Source organism: Malaya genurostris, chromosome 2 (assembly GCF_030247185.1).
Source record: "Malaya genurostris strain Urasoe2022 chromosome 2, Malgen_1.1, whole genome shotgun sequence".
In the NCBI taxonomy this organism is placed as follows: Eukaryota; Metazoa; Arthropoda; class Insecta; order Diptera; family Culicidae; genus Malaya; species Malaya genurostris.
Window position 1 is genome coordinate 234,474,824 of NC_080571.1, and position 12,919 is coordinate 234,487,742.

General features: G+C 36.9%; 1 protein-coding gene across 2 annotated transcripts in view; it reads left to right on the forward strand.

Annotated features, from left to right (window-relative positions):
* LOC131428185 (T-box protein H15-like) overlaps positions 1-12,919 on the forward strand; it is a 125,424-nt gene that overhangs the window by 24,951 nt on the left and 87,554 nt on the right. For both annotated transcript variants that reach the window (XM_058591907.1, XM_058591908.1), the window contains exon 3: positions 4,668-4,798. In XM_058591907.1, the coding sequence (XP_058447890.1) occupies positions 4,668-4,798 (131 nt within the window). The remainder of the gene's footprint in view (positions 1-4,667; positions 4,799-12,919) is intronic.

Consider the following 12,919-nt stretch of genomic DNA (forward strand, 5'->3'; position numbering starts at 1 on the left):
AGAAATGAGTATAAAACTCTTTTATTGTCCAGCGTAAAATTATTCGAACAGTTCTATAATTTGTTGTTAAGGATAAATTCTTCTCAGGGATTCAAATGACAATTGGTAACATACATTCAGTCTGATTCATGACGTTTAGCACACAGTTTACTAACATTTCAAACGCTGGAAACCACACATCAAAGAAGTAAAACTTACTATATATTGATTATAAGATCATGCAAATTGTTTTATAATTTAATAGTCGGAATTAGCAGTGATTTATCGCATTGAATAAAGTTTCATTCAATGCAAAGCGGCTGGCGTTTTCTTTCAGTGTAAGGATTATCTTTGGATTATATCTATACGGAACCGAAAAACTACCTAATGCTGAGTACTTTCCACCTAACTTCCGGGTTCCGTTCGATAACCTTACACCCTCATTGAACATAACTCAAAATTGAGTGACACTCAATTTCATAAAAAATGCACGTAAACGGAACCGCAAAATAACCTAATTTTAAGTACATTCCACCCAATTCGGGGGTTACTTTCAATAACCTAATTTTAGGTAAAGTGGCTCTAGGTAGTTTCCGTAAGGCACGTGCAAAAAATATTTAAAGATGAGTTATATCTACTCAATGGTAAGCTATATTTACTCTACAGCTGAGTCGTATTGACTCAATTTCAGGTTGGTACGGTTTACTTAATTTTAGCTCATTGAACGAAACTCTCGCTGTTTGGTGGTTTTGCTCTTTGTATTTTGACAACAATGGAAGGGACAAAAAGATTCAAAAGAGCTCAAAATTAAGTAAAAATCAAATAATAGGTAGTTTTTAATTTCCGTGTACTCTGCTTGGGTTACCTTAGTTTTGAGTTAGAGGTCGAGACTGTAATATACATGGAATTCGTAGTAAAAGTCATTCTTCTTTGTTTTAAATATGAAGCGCAAAAAAGTGATTCAAATCCGTTTCATTTTGACCGGTTTGGAGTCAAAATTGAACGAACATTGAACAATATTCTTGACAAGTGTTTGTATTTGAACAACACGACGGTTAGATTTTTTTTCACTCGAGTATTTGAAAACTCAACGCTTACTGTATAACGCATTAGTGAATGTGAGAGAACTCATAACTTGAGTTAATTTCAATCAAATCAGAATTCAAATGTTGTCAGATTTACTTCAGTTTATGGATTTGAGTAATCGTAACTGAAATTTTGAGTTATGTCCAATGAGCGTGTATATCTGCCCAATGGTAAGTTATTTTTACGTGGTAAATTAAGATTTACGTTGTATTGATTTAATTTCAGGTTGATACGGTTAATTTTAGCAAATTGAGCGAAACTCTTATTGTTGGGTGGTTTTGCTCTTTGTATTTTGACAACCATGGAAGGAGCGAATTTAAGAAAAGATTCATAAGAACTCAAAATTAAGTAAAATGAAGTCAAATAATAGGTAGTTTTTATTTTCCGTGTAGTTTCCATAAGGTACTTGCCAAAATATACCGAAGGGTGAGTTATATCCACTTAATAGAAAATTGTATTTACTCAGCAAATAAGTTATATTGATTCAATTTCCGGTTGAATACGATTTCTTTAATTTAAGCTTACTGAACGAAAGTTTCGTTCAATAAGATTACGTAACTTTCGCTCTTAGTGTTTTGACAGCAATGCACAGTGGGAAAATATCTATGAAAACCCGCAAAGAATTCTGTAACTCATGAACTAATTGAGATAGGTCAATAAACTAAAGCGTTTCTTATATAAGAATGTCCAAGGAATTCAATGGAATGGTTTGCATTGGCCGCACGAATCGCATTCCTGCTCGTTTTACCCCAAGTGTACAGCAGTTTTGGGATTTCCTATAACATTCGCTCTGTAACTTGAAAAGAAGTCGAGTGCGGTATTCTGGAATAGCCTACTTTCATGTAAAAAAGTCTAGAGAATCGATTAGAAGCACCCACACTGGCCGCACGAAACGTTTTGGTGGCTATTATACCCCAATTCCTCCATTTAATGAGAACCTTACTGTAAATCGTCCTTAAATCTTTGTAAAACTTCTTGCAAATTTGCTAAATCTAGCTTATCTTATGTAAAACAGTCTGAAGAATCAAATGGAAGAACCTACACTGGCCGCACGAAACGTTTTGATGACTATTTTACCCCATTTCCTTCATTTTATGGTATTTTATTGTAAATCGGTCTTAAATCATGGTAAAACTTATTGAAAGTTTACTAAATCTACCTTATCTTATAGAAAAAATCTATAGAACAGAATGGAAGAACCTGCGCTGGCCGCACGAAACGACTATTTTACCCCATTTCTAGATTTCATGAAATCTTATTGTAAATCGTCCTTAAATCTTGGTAAAATTTCTTGGAATAGCTAGATTTAGTAAACTTCCAACAAGTTTTACCATGATTTAAGACCGATTTACAATAAAATACCATAAAATGAAGGAAATGGGGTAAAATAGTCATCAAAACGTTTCGTGCGGCCAGTGTAGGTTCTTCTATTCGATTCTCCAGACTTTTCTACATAATATAAAATAGTTTTCGTATGCTTTCAACGTGATTCGCTTAAGACTTAAGGGTGATTTAGATGAAAATTTCACATATTGGAGGAATCGGGGTAAAATAGCCACCAAAACGTTTCGTGCGGCCAGTATAAGTTCTGGCATTCGATTCTACAGACTTTTTACATAAGATAAGCTAGATTTAGTAAACTTACTTTATAGTAATTTCCTTCCATTTCCTTCATTTTATGATATTTTATTGTAAATCGGTCTTAAATCATGTTAAAACTGATTGGAAGTTTACTAAATCTAGCTATTCCAAGAAATTTTACCGAGATTTAAGGACGATTTACAATAAGATTTCATGAAATCTAGAAATGGGGTAAAGTAGTCGTTTCGTGCGGCCAGCGCAGGTTCTTCCATTCTGTTCTATAGACTTTTTTCTATAAGATAAGGTAGATTTAGTAAACTTTCAATAAGTTTTACCATGATTTAATCATCCTTAAATGTCGTTTTACCGACATTTAAGGATGATTTACAATATGATATCATGAAATGGAGAAATGGGGTAAAATATTCATCAAAACGTTATATGCGGCCAGTGTAGGTTCTTCCATTCGGTTCTAATGACTTTTTTACATAAGATTAGCTGGATTTAGTAAACTTACAAGAAGTTTTACCGAGGTTTAAGGACGATTTACAATAAGATTTCATGAAATCTAGAAATGGGGTAAAATAGTCGTTTCGTGCGGCCAGTGTATGTTCTTCCATTCAATTCCACAGACTTTTTTCTATAAGATAAGCTAGATTTAGTAAACTTCCAATAAGTTTTGCTATGATTTAAGACCGATTTACAATAAAATACCATAAAATGAAGGAAATAGGGTAAAATAGTTATCAAAACGTTTCGTGCGGCCAGTGTAGGTTCTTCTATTCGATTCTCCACACTTTTCTACATAATATAAAATAGTTTTCGTATGCTTTCAACGGTGTTCGCTTAAGAGTTAAGGGTGATTTAAATGAAAATTTCTCATATTGGAGGAATTGGGGTAAAATAGCCTCCAAAACGTTTCGTGCAGCCAGTATAAGTTCTGGCATTCGATTCTACAGACTTTTTACATAAGATAAGATAGATTTAGCAAACTTTCTATAACTTTTTCCGACATTTAAGGACGATTTACACTAAGATATCATGAAATGGAGGAAATGGGGTAAAATAGCCACCAAAACGTTTCGTGCAGCCAGTATAAGTTCTGGCATTCGATTTTCAAGTCATTTTTACATAAAATTACGCTATTTTAGTAGACCGCACTCGATTTCTTTTCAAGTTACAGAACAAATTCTACAGAAAACCCTAAAACTGCTGGGCATATGGGGTAAAACGAGCAGGATGGCGATTAGTCGCGGCCATTAAAAAATCATTCCATTGAATTTCTTGGATTTTTTTACATAAGAAACACTATTTTTGTTGCCTTATTCCATGGTTCCCGATTTCTTTGCGGGTTTCCTGGATGTTTTTTCCCACTGTGCAATGGAGAGTGAATGAAAGAAACGATTCAAAACAACTCAGAATTAAGTGAAATGAAATCAAACAACAGGTAGTTTTTATTTTCTGAGTAAACAAAACAAATATTCAGTTAACTCGCCTGGGATTGGTTGTATCTGATTCGAAATTCACTCCAAACGAGTTGACTGAGCATTGTTGACTTAATAAAGTTGATAAATTATTTGACATGCAAGTTTACATTGCCAGCTCACTCGAGAAAGTTTTTTTTCTGGATTGCTTAACAATTTTCGAGAACTGATTTCGAATTGCTTATTTTTTTTAAATGTTCGGTCGAACAAGAAAATTTGAAACAGGTTAGTTGTAAAATTAACTGAATTTCGGAAGTTGCGCTCAACTCGGAAGTGTCACCGATTTTTGAAAGAAGCTGAAGATAGTTTTCCGTTTGCAAACTTGTTTGAAATTTGTTTGCTCACAAAGCCGATAGTATTCCTTTATAAAAGCATTTGTTATAATTGAGTTCGTAGACTTTTTAAATTCTTTTATTAGGTAGGTTGAAAATTTAACCTTCTATCTTCGATCGGAAAATTTCACTGCTTCACCAACGACTGACCGTTGCCAGAAAACAAAACAAAAATCCGAATTTCACCGTTTCCTTTCTCCCACAGAAACGACCGACCATCGTTGGAACGTGCAACTCCGACGATCTGCGGCCCGTGCAGTGTCATCTGGAAACCAAGGAGCTGTGGGATAAGTTTAACGAGCTCGGCACCGAAATGATCATCACCAAAACGGGACGGTAAGTGTCAAATTAGAGAACGGGGAAGAACTAGTCGTCGTCGATGCGTAAAGCCCCTCGTGTCAGAAATCGATCCTTATCAAAGCCGCAAACAGTTTCGAGTGTCGGAGTTAGGGACATTAGAAAGGGATTAGAAGAAATTTATCTTGTTTCTTCTCACTCACTTTCTTCCCGGCTGAATCTAGTCCATAAATAATAGCGTGGCCGAGGGGTGACCGGCAACCCGGACCAAGAAGGAGCGGATAATGAGAACGTAGATAAATATCTAGACAAAATACAACCATTACCGAGGGATTATAAATTGGAAGACATTAGTTAGTGTATAATTTTCGGTAAAATTACGAAGGCAGTTCCCGGGATAGTTGCGGTTAATGCTGTCTTTTTCACACACTCACACACACAAACACATTTTGTTTCGCTTTCACTTGATTGTGGAAAGATTTCACGGAGGTCTTGCGACACTAGTTCGAAGCAGCTTCCCACGTGATTCAGCGGAAAATTGAGCCATTACGAGACGATCGATGTCGATCATATTGGTTGGTGCGGTGCTCGCCGAGTGTACCCCCCCAAAACAAAACAAAAAACACTTTCAAAGAAGTTACCTGCTATTACTGAATAGAGCTGTCAACAGTTCAGGTCGTGGCGGTAGCCATCACCAGCCAGCCAATGTAGGATATATTATCTGCAAGGTGGCTCCCCGTACCGAACAATTATCGATCGATTGCACACGATCCATTGATCGTTGGCTTTTAATAGAAACTTACACGCTGTCGTTTTTTTTTTCGCTTGCCCTGCCCCGAGAACGCCGGCTATTATATTTTCAATCAAACGTTGCTGCCGTTGATGCTGCGCTGCCTCCGACAAAATCGACAAAGGATGACGAGAAGGAGGTGCTTCGATTGGCTCGGTTTTTCGTCTTCCTCATAGCCGCACTCTCGGTCGGCGTCATCGTCATAAAAGGGTTTTAATCTTGAGGGTAATAGCGATTAATTTCCTGCAAAATATTGGACGATTTTTTTTATCTTCATCTGCTGTGAACCGTTCCGTGGTGTGATGGGCCAAAATTGGGCAATTAGGTTTGCAAGTTTTGCGGTTTTTTTTGTTGGGTTATCAAAAACCAGGCTATCGCTTATTTTTGCGGTTCCATTATTTTGTCTGGAATTCTGTTTTTTTCCTGGTTCTCGTTTAATGAATGTCTCAAGTAGGATGTTAACTTTCATATCGTTACAGCGTTTGTGTTTATTTTAAAATTTCCTATTTGAAAAGTAAGATTTCAACATCAACATCGAAAGAGTTATCGAACAATGTTTGAAAAGTCAACATACGACATCCCATTAGTGGCGAGTCCTATCGTTTTATTTTTCGCCCAAAATGCAACCCTCGGTGTTCGTTCGCTGTTCCAGAAATTTATAACCACCGTCAAAACCGTACGCGCCCATTCTCCGCTCCGAGTTGTCTGCGAACGTCGGAATCCCTTCGAATACAGGAAATTTATTTTCAATTTTAAAATTTAATACCTCGCTCCCGAAGCTCGAGTTTCAATTATTTGTTTTAGTTTCTCGCCCGTTGTCACAGCAAAGTTCGGTTCTTGTTTTTTTTTTCTCGCTCTCCACACTCCCGATGGGAACCACGGCCATATGTGCACCGTCTGCAGAGCACGGCCGATCGATCCGGCCCTTTCGGTTCGTTTGCATTGGTCCGATGCGGAAAAATGGCGACCGCCAAAGCTGTCAAAGCGTTTACGCGAGCTCCTTTCGTTTCGTTTCGACCCACCACAATTCACGCCCTGTTCATAAATCCAGCGTGTCGTTTGTCAGTTTAAATTACGTCGTCCATCGTTCTGATGCATTTTATTGGCCCTATGCCATCCACCCTAGTCCCCCGTCCCCCTACCCCCACCCCGCACCAACCAATCGTCGCGTGTAGTTGAGTTGTACGGTACGATACTCGAATCGGTTCCGCATGATGGGAAAGTTGGGTGGTGTCGCATTCGAAAATGTTACAATTATGGGTTTCTTTCGATTTCGGGCTTCGGAGATTGGGGAAAACTCGAAAGGGTTTAAGCCTTCCCAGGCACTGATCGAATGTGGCCTCACGTGACCGGCTTTGATCGGAAACTATCACCGCAAGAAGCATTTTGAGACAAAACAGAAAAAAATGTATCTGACGCCATAATTGATGCCACTTACCGAAAATTAAACCCTTCCGGACAAGGATCACGAAACAGGCAACGTCGACGCAGATGACGGAATTCTCAAGCGCTAAGAAACGCCCTATTTTACACAACAAACTGTCAAAAATTGAATGGAAAATTAAAAACTGCCTTGTCCCTTTTGTCTAGCCTGGTCGGAGGGTAAACCGAAAACGACTGACTGCGACTGGTTGGCTGCCATTTCTTCCGAGAATTGATTGCCAGCGTCGTCATCTTTTACCAGCTTCGTTCCCTGTTTCATCAACAGGATTGCTACCTGGTCGTGGTCGGATCGGGAAGGAAGTTTGTACAAGAGCTGAAATAAATCATTTTTCTCCCTCTGCGACCCCGGCTCCCTCGGTTTGTATGATGTTCGAGACGCTTCTTGCGGTTTTGTGACTTTTCCCGTTTGCATACACTTTGTGAAAGAGCTTTTAATTAACGACTTTTGAACGAAGTCACACCCCAAGATCAAGGATTCGTTTTTAGAAGTCAACAACAATGATAGCTACAATTTTGCTATGTAAACAAACAGCTGTCAGAGAGTATCGATGATCGGTCGGGCGGCGGCGGTTAGGGACGGGACCTTTCCGTAATTAAACGACTGTAATAAAGTGGAAAATTGGGACGGTGGACCGTTGGATGCGCGGCAGCTGCCAGCCGGTGGTGCGTTTGGTCAAGATCTACCAGATCCGGTAGTTTTTTTTCTCTCCGAAGATATGTGTTTTGTACTGATTTTGATTCACGTTTGTTTGAAACTGGATTGCTGGTGAAGTTTAGACTGGATAATTGATGTTTTATGTTGTGATGCAAATAATAAATGTCAAGAACTATCAGTTTCTGGTCTAGAAGGAAATTTGCGGTGATAGAACGAAAAACAAAAACCAACAAAATCGTTTCAAATAGTCAATCAAAAATTTTGTTATAGAACTACAAACTACAATTTTTCTCTTACTTTTGGGTTATTTAAAAATTCTTAACCAAAGGAACAAAAAAAAACTGAGTCTTTTGGGTCGATCGAAACAAATGATAGTCGGATAGTGCAAAATCTGGATTATAAAATGCACGAGGAATAATTTTCGCACTGCTACTCGTATCATATTCTAGCCGTTTTTTTTTCAATGTCTACTTAAACCAATTAATCGATAATTCGTAATCTATGTAAAACACTGTGCAAAGCAGGAAAAACACGTGTAACTTTACGTCTTGGTTCAATAAATTCAATTGCAAGAGATGTTATAAACTAAGTATTACCACTGTTCTTATAGCTAATTTAGTTGAATTCCCCATCGGAGAAACACCATAATTTTGCGTTTCAATACTTGTAATGTTCGGTCAACTCATGAGAAAATATGACAGGATCCAATTTACGTCTTGTGCATGTTGACCTCTACTATGGGGCGTCTTTTCAAAATTCACCCTGTGGAAGAAGAAGTAGAACTTAATTGTGAATATCTGAAGTTAAAAAGGATGATTTTTTAAGACATATAGGATTTGATTTTCAACTAATCACGCGTGCTTGACTTTTTCGCAGTCGGACGACAGCTCCGAACACTGGCGTACTTGCGAAAATCTGCACCCGGTTCGGTATTCAGCTCCCGGTCTAGAATCCAGGTCCAAAATTCAGAATAGATTTCATGATCCGGATCTTAGTTCAAAAATTCAAATTCAAAATGTAGATCTAAAAGCCAGGTCCAGAACGCAGTTCCAGGTCTTGATCTTAGTTCTAGATTCCAAGTCCAGAGTCCAGTTCTAGGGTCCTAGTTCAGTATTCAATTCACAGTTCTAGAATACAGTTCCAGAATTCAGTTTCCGAATACAGGTTGAGAATTCATTTCCAAATCCAGAACTCAGCTCACGAACTCAGATTTATAATTTATTTCTGGAATCTAGGGCTCAAAATTCAGTTCTGGAGTCCGGGTTGAGCATTTAGTATTCAGTTCTAGATTCAGATATCAGTTTTAGAATATAGGCCCAGAGCTCGGTTCCCGAATCCAAAATCAGAACTTCTTTCCAAATACCGAATTAAGTTCTATAATTCATATCCAGTATTCAGTTAAAAAATCCTGGTTCAAAATCGAGTTCCCGGTCCTGAATTTAGTTTCAAAATCCAAGTTCCAAATCTTGGTCCAGAATATAAGAATCCAAGAAATTCCCTCAACATTGTCAGCCATCATAGTGATTTCGGTTAATTTTAGAATCAGTTAACTTATTCCAAAGACCCACCTGAGATATCACAAGAATAATATTTTAACACCTTTTAATTCTACTATATATCACGTCACTATACACAACACCACTTTGAACATGTGTAATAAACGTTACATCACAAGATATTATTAGTATTTATGTCATATCATTCAGTATTTACGTCATCCAGCTATGACTTTGACATTACCCATCCGTCTTTTTCTTATTCTAGACAAAACCTGTATTTTTCGAATTGATAAAGAATTTTGACACTTCATTTATTTATAAAATATTCCGACCTCAGGAAAAAAATCATGTAGGTGATTTTTCAAGATTGGAAGTATTCAAACTTTGAACGCAATCAATGGCTTGCCAAGAAAAATCTGCACCCCCATCGTCGCTTAGTGAGCAAAAAAATAAAAAGATTTCTCAAACTCTACCTCAGGATGCAAAAAAAAGTCTCAAGGATTGATTTGCCGTACCCCTAAAACCGTGGCATCTGAGGCGAATACCCCCTTCGCCTTTGGTATAAAATTAAGTTTCAGAACTCAAGTTCAGAATTTAGCTCCTGAACTTAGGTTCAAAAGTTGAAACTAAGACTCTGGAACGGAATGCTAATTCTAGATTCCAAAACTATATTTATGGAACTGGTTTCTTGTTTAGATTTTGGAACTGAATTTAGTGTCCTAATTTAAGTTCGGAATTCGTATCCAGAATTCTAATTCTGGAATAAAATACAGAATTCTGACACAAACTTCAAGATATTAGCTCTAGATGGGGATTCCGAAACTAAATTTTAGAATTGAATTCCGAGCCAGAATTTTGAAACTGATTTCTGTACCTAAGTTCAATTCCTGAATTCAGTTTCAGAATTTACAGACCCGAGTAACCATTCGGTTAAATGGTCCTTAATATAAAAAAAAAGCTTCAGAAATTATTTCTTCGAATTCAGTTTTAGAACTTAGTTCCTAAACTCAGTTTCTGAGTTTGTTTTCAGAATTCAGATTAAGCATGCTTGAATTAATTTCCAAACTTGGATTCTAAAACTAGATTTTGGAACTGAATTTAGTACCTAAATTAAGACTCGTGATCCAAGTTCAGTATTCAGTTCTGGAATCAACCTGGATTCTAAAAATGAGTTCAATTCCGAAATTCTAAAACTAAATTCATGAACTGAATACTTCATCCGCATTCCGAACCTGAATTCCGAGCCAGTCCGAAATTTATTTGTTCTTTCCTAGTTTATTTCTTTGACTCCAGTCATACTTTAGTACGAACTGTTACAATTCTGGGCGCGAAGCAGTAAAAGTTGTAAAATTCACTCAATCAGTCAACTAAACGATTTTTGATTATCGGAGGAAGTGTGAAAGAAGCATGTTTGTTCATATTCACGGTCCTCCTATTATGACGTTGACATTGCCCATCCGCCGTTTTTCCTTTTTCATATAGAATGGCTATGCAAACACTGTGAAAACCGGCTTTTCAACCGAGATGTCTTATACAATTCGATTCAGCTCGACGAACTGAGCAAATGTCGGTGTATGTATGTGTGTATGTTTGTATCAAAAATATGCACCAACTTTTCGCGGAGATGGCTTAATCGATTTTCACAAACTCAGATTCAAATGAAAGGTCTTGAAATTATTTAAGATTTTTTTTTAACATTCTATCCGGACTCAACTGTGCGGTAAATGGAAAATTTTCAATTTCATGAGCAGTTTTTCACAAACGATGGCAAAAACAAGTACAAATCCCATAAAACTGACCGATAAATTCTTCTAGTTTGCAGAACTCGTTAGTTTGTGGGCATACAAACTTGATCCGACATTAATAGTTCCCCATTTCCTGTTCCGGAAGCACCGAAAGTAGTACAGAAAAACTCCAAAAGTAGAACTCACTCCGATTTCTAAGCGATGCTTGAACCGATTTTATATTGTCTCAAAAGCTACTGTGTATAGCTTATATTGTCTCAAAAGCTACTGTGAAATTTCATTTGGATTTGACATCCGGTTCCGCAATTACAGGGCGATGAGTGTCGATGAACTTTCAAACCACCATATAAAATGACGATACAAAACCAATACGAGCTGACACGGAAGAAGAAAACACAACTCGCCTTTACAAACAATGCACACACCGCGGGATTAGTTCAATTTTGTATACTGTCTTTCTACTCATAACTGTCCCATATTCTATTGGATTTAGTATTTATATATGGGACAGTTATGCCTAGAACAGCAGTATAAAGAAAATGAAAACCAACATCTAGGCTGATTACTTACTAACTTTCCTCAGAAAAAGCGTGACCGATTTTTACAAACTTAGATTTAAATTGAAGGTCTTATGATTCCATACAAAGCTTTAGAATTTCTTCCGAATGCAACTTTCGGTTTCGGAGTTACATTGTGTTAAAAATTGTATAGCTGGTTGTATGATTTCCGATTTCCGATTCCTTTAAATAATCCAAAATGAAACTCAGACTATTTTCTCAGAAATGGCCTGACCGATTTTCATGAACTTAGAATAAGGTCTTATAATCGCAAATAAAATTTCTGAATTTCATCTAAATCCGACTGCCGGTTCCAGAACTAGTGGGTTAAAAATTTTATAGCGCCACATAAAGCGACGAAGTGAAAGAGAGAAATGTTCTTAAGGCCATCGTCCAAGTACCATGCGCGCGGGTGGTTTTAGGAAGTTTTCAATGGAAATTTTGAAAAATTTGCCAAAACCAAAAACATACAGACCTTTGAAATACTGTTATCTATCTACGGGGTGAAAAAATGATTCGATGGCATGAAATTTTTTTTTTGTCAAAAAAACCTTATGCTGGCAACAAGGATCACATTTGGACCCTTTTTTTGGAAAACCTTTTCACGCTTTTCATGGAAAATCAACGAATTTCATATAACCCATTTCGTTGAAATTTTAGAAATTCGTGGATTTTCTATGAAAAGCGTGAAAAGGTTTTCCAAAAATGTGTCCGAATGTAATCTTTGTAGTCATCAAAGGTTTATTTCAAATAAAATTATTATTTTAAATTTGTATAAGGGCAGACAAGAGTTGATATATTTTTTTACATTTTACTGAGAAAATCAAATTATTTTTATTGCGATTTCAGGAAGTGTATTAAGAATAGTTTTCAACCATCAAGCTAACTCTGGCTTATATTGAGGTAGTGAAATAATAATCAAAATGTGGAAAGTAATTGTTTCAGAGCAAGTAAATATTTAACAATAGAAGATCTACCACAGAGAAAGATCTACCACATCCAAAGAAAATATTTCAATTTGTGTGAGAATTATATATTTCATAAATTTTTTTTTCGACTCCTTTACACTTAAGTTTAAGGCGGCCGTTTTCTAGTACAAAATATTTATGTATTTTTTTGCTGGATCTAGTTGTTAATTTTTCCTTGAAGAAGAGGCGCTTTCGCTGTTATCTAGCGAATGAAGGGGGAGTAGTGGTTCGCTATTCACACTCCCGTCCATTGGTTCAGCATAAAAAAATGGTTATTACTTTCACAGGCGTTGAGTAGGTTATAAGCTGCAATTGGTGTACTTTGTTTTATAGGGGATACTGGTGGTTTCGTTGAGGCCAACGTTTCGAAGGATTCTTCATTGTTGTTAGTGGCTGTCACAGATGTGCTGGGGTTATTTGGAATTGGTGTGAAGGAAGCACCGTTGTTCTTTTCATGTAGTTGTCTATGTAATAAATTTAACGGTTGTTTCAAAAAAGCAATC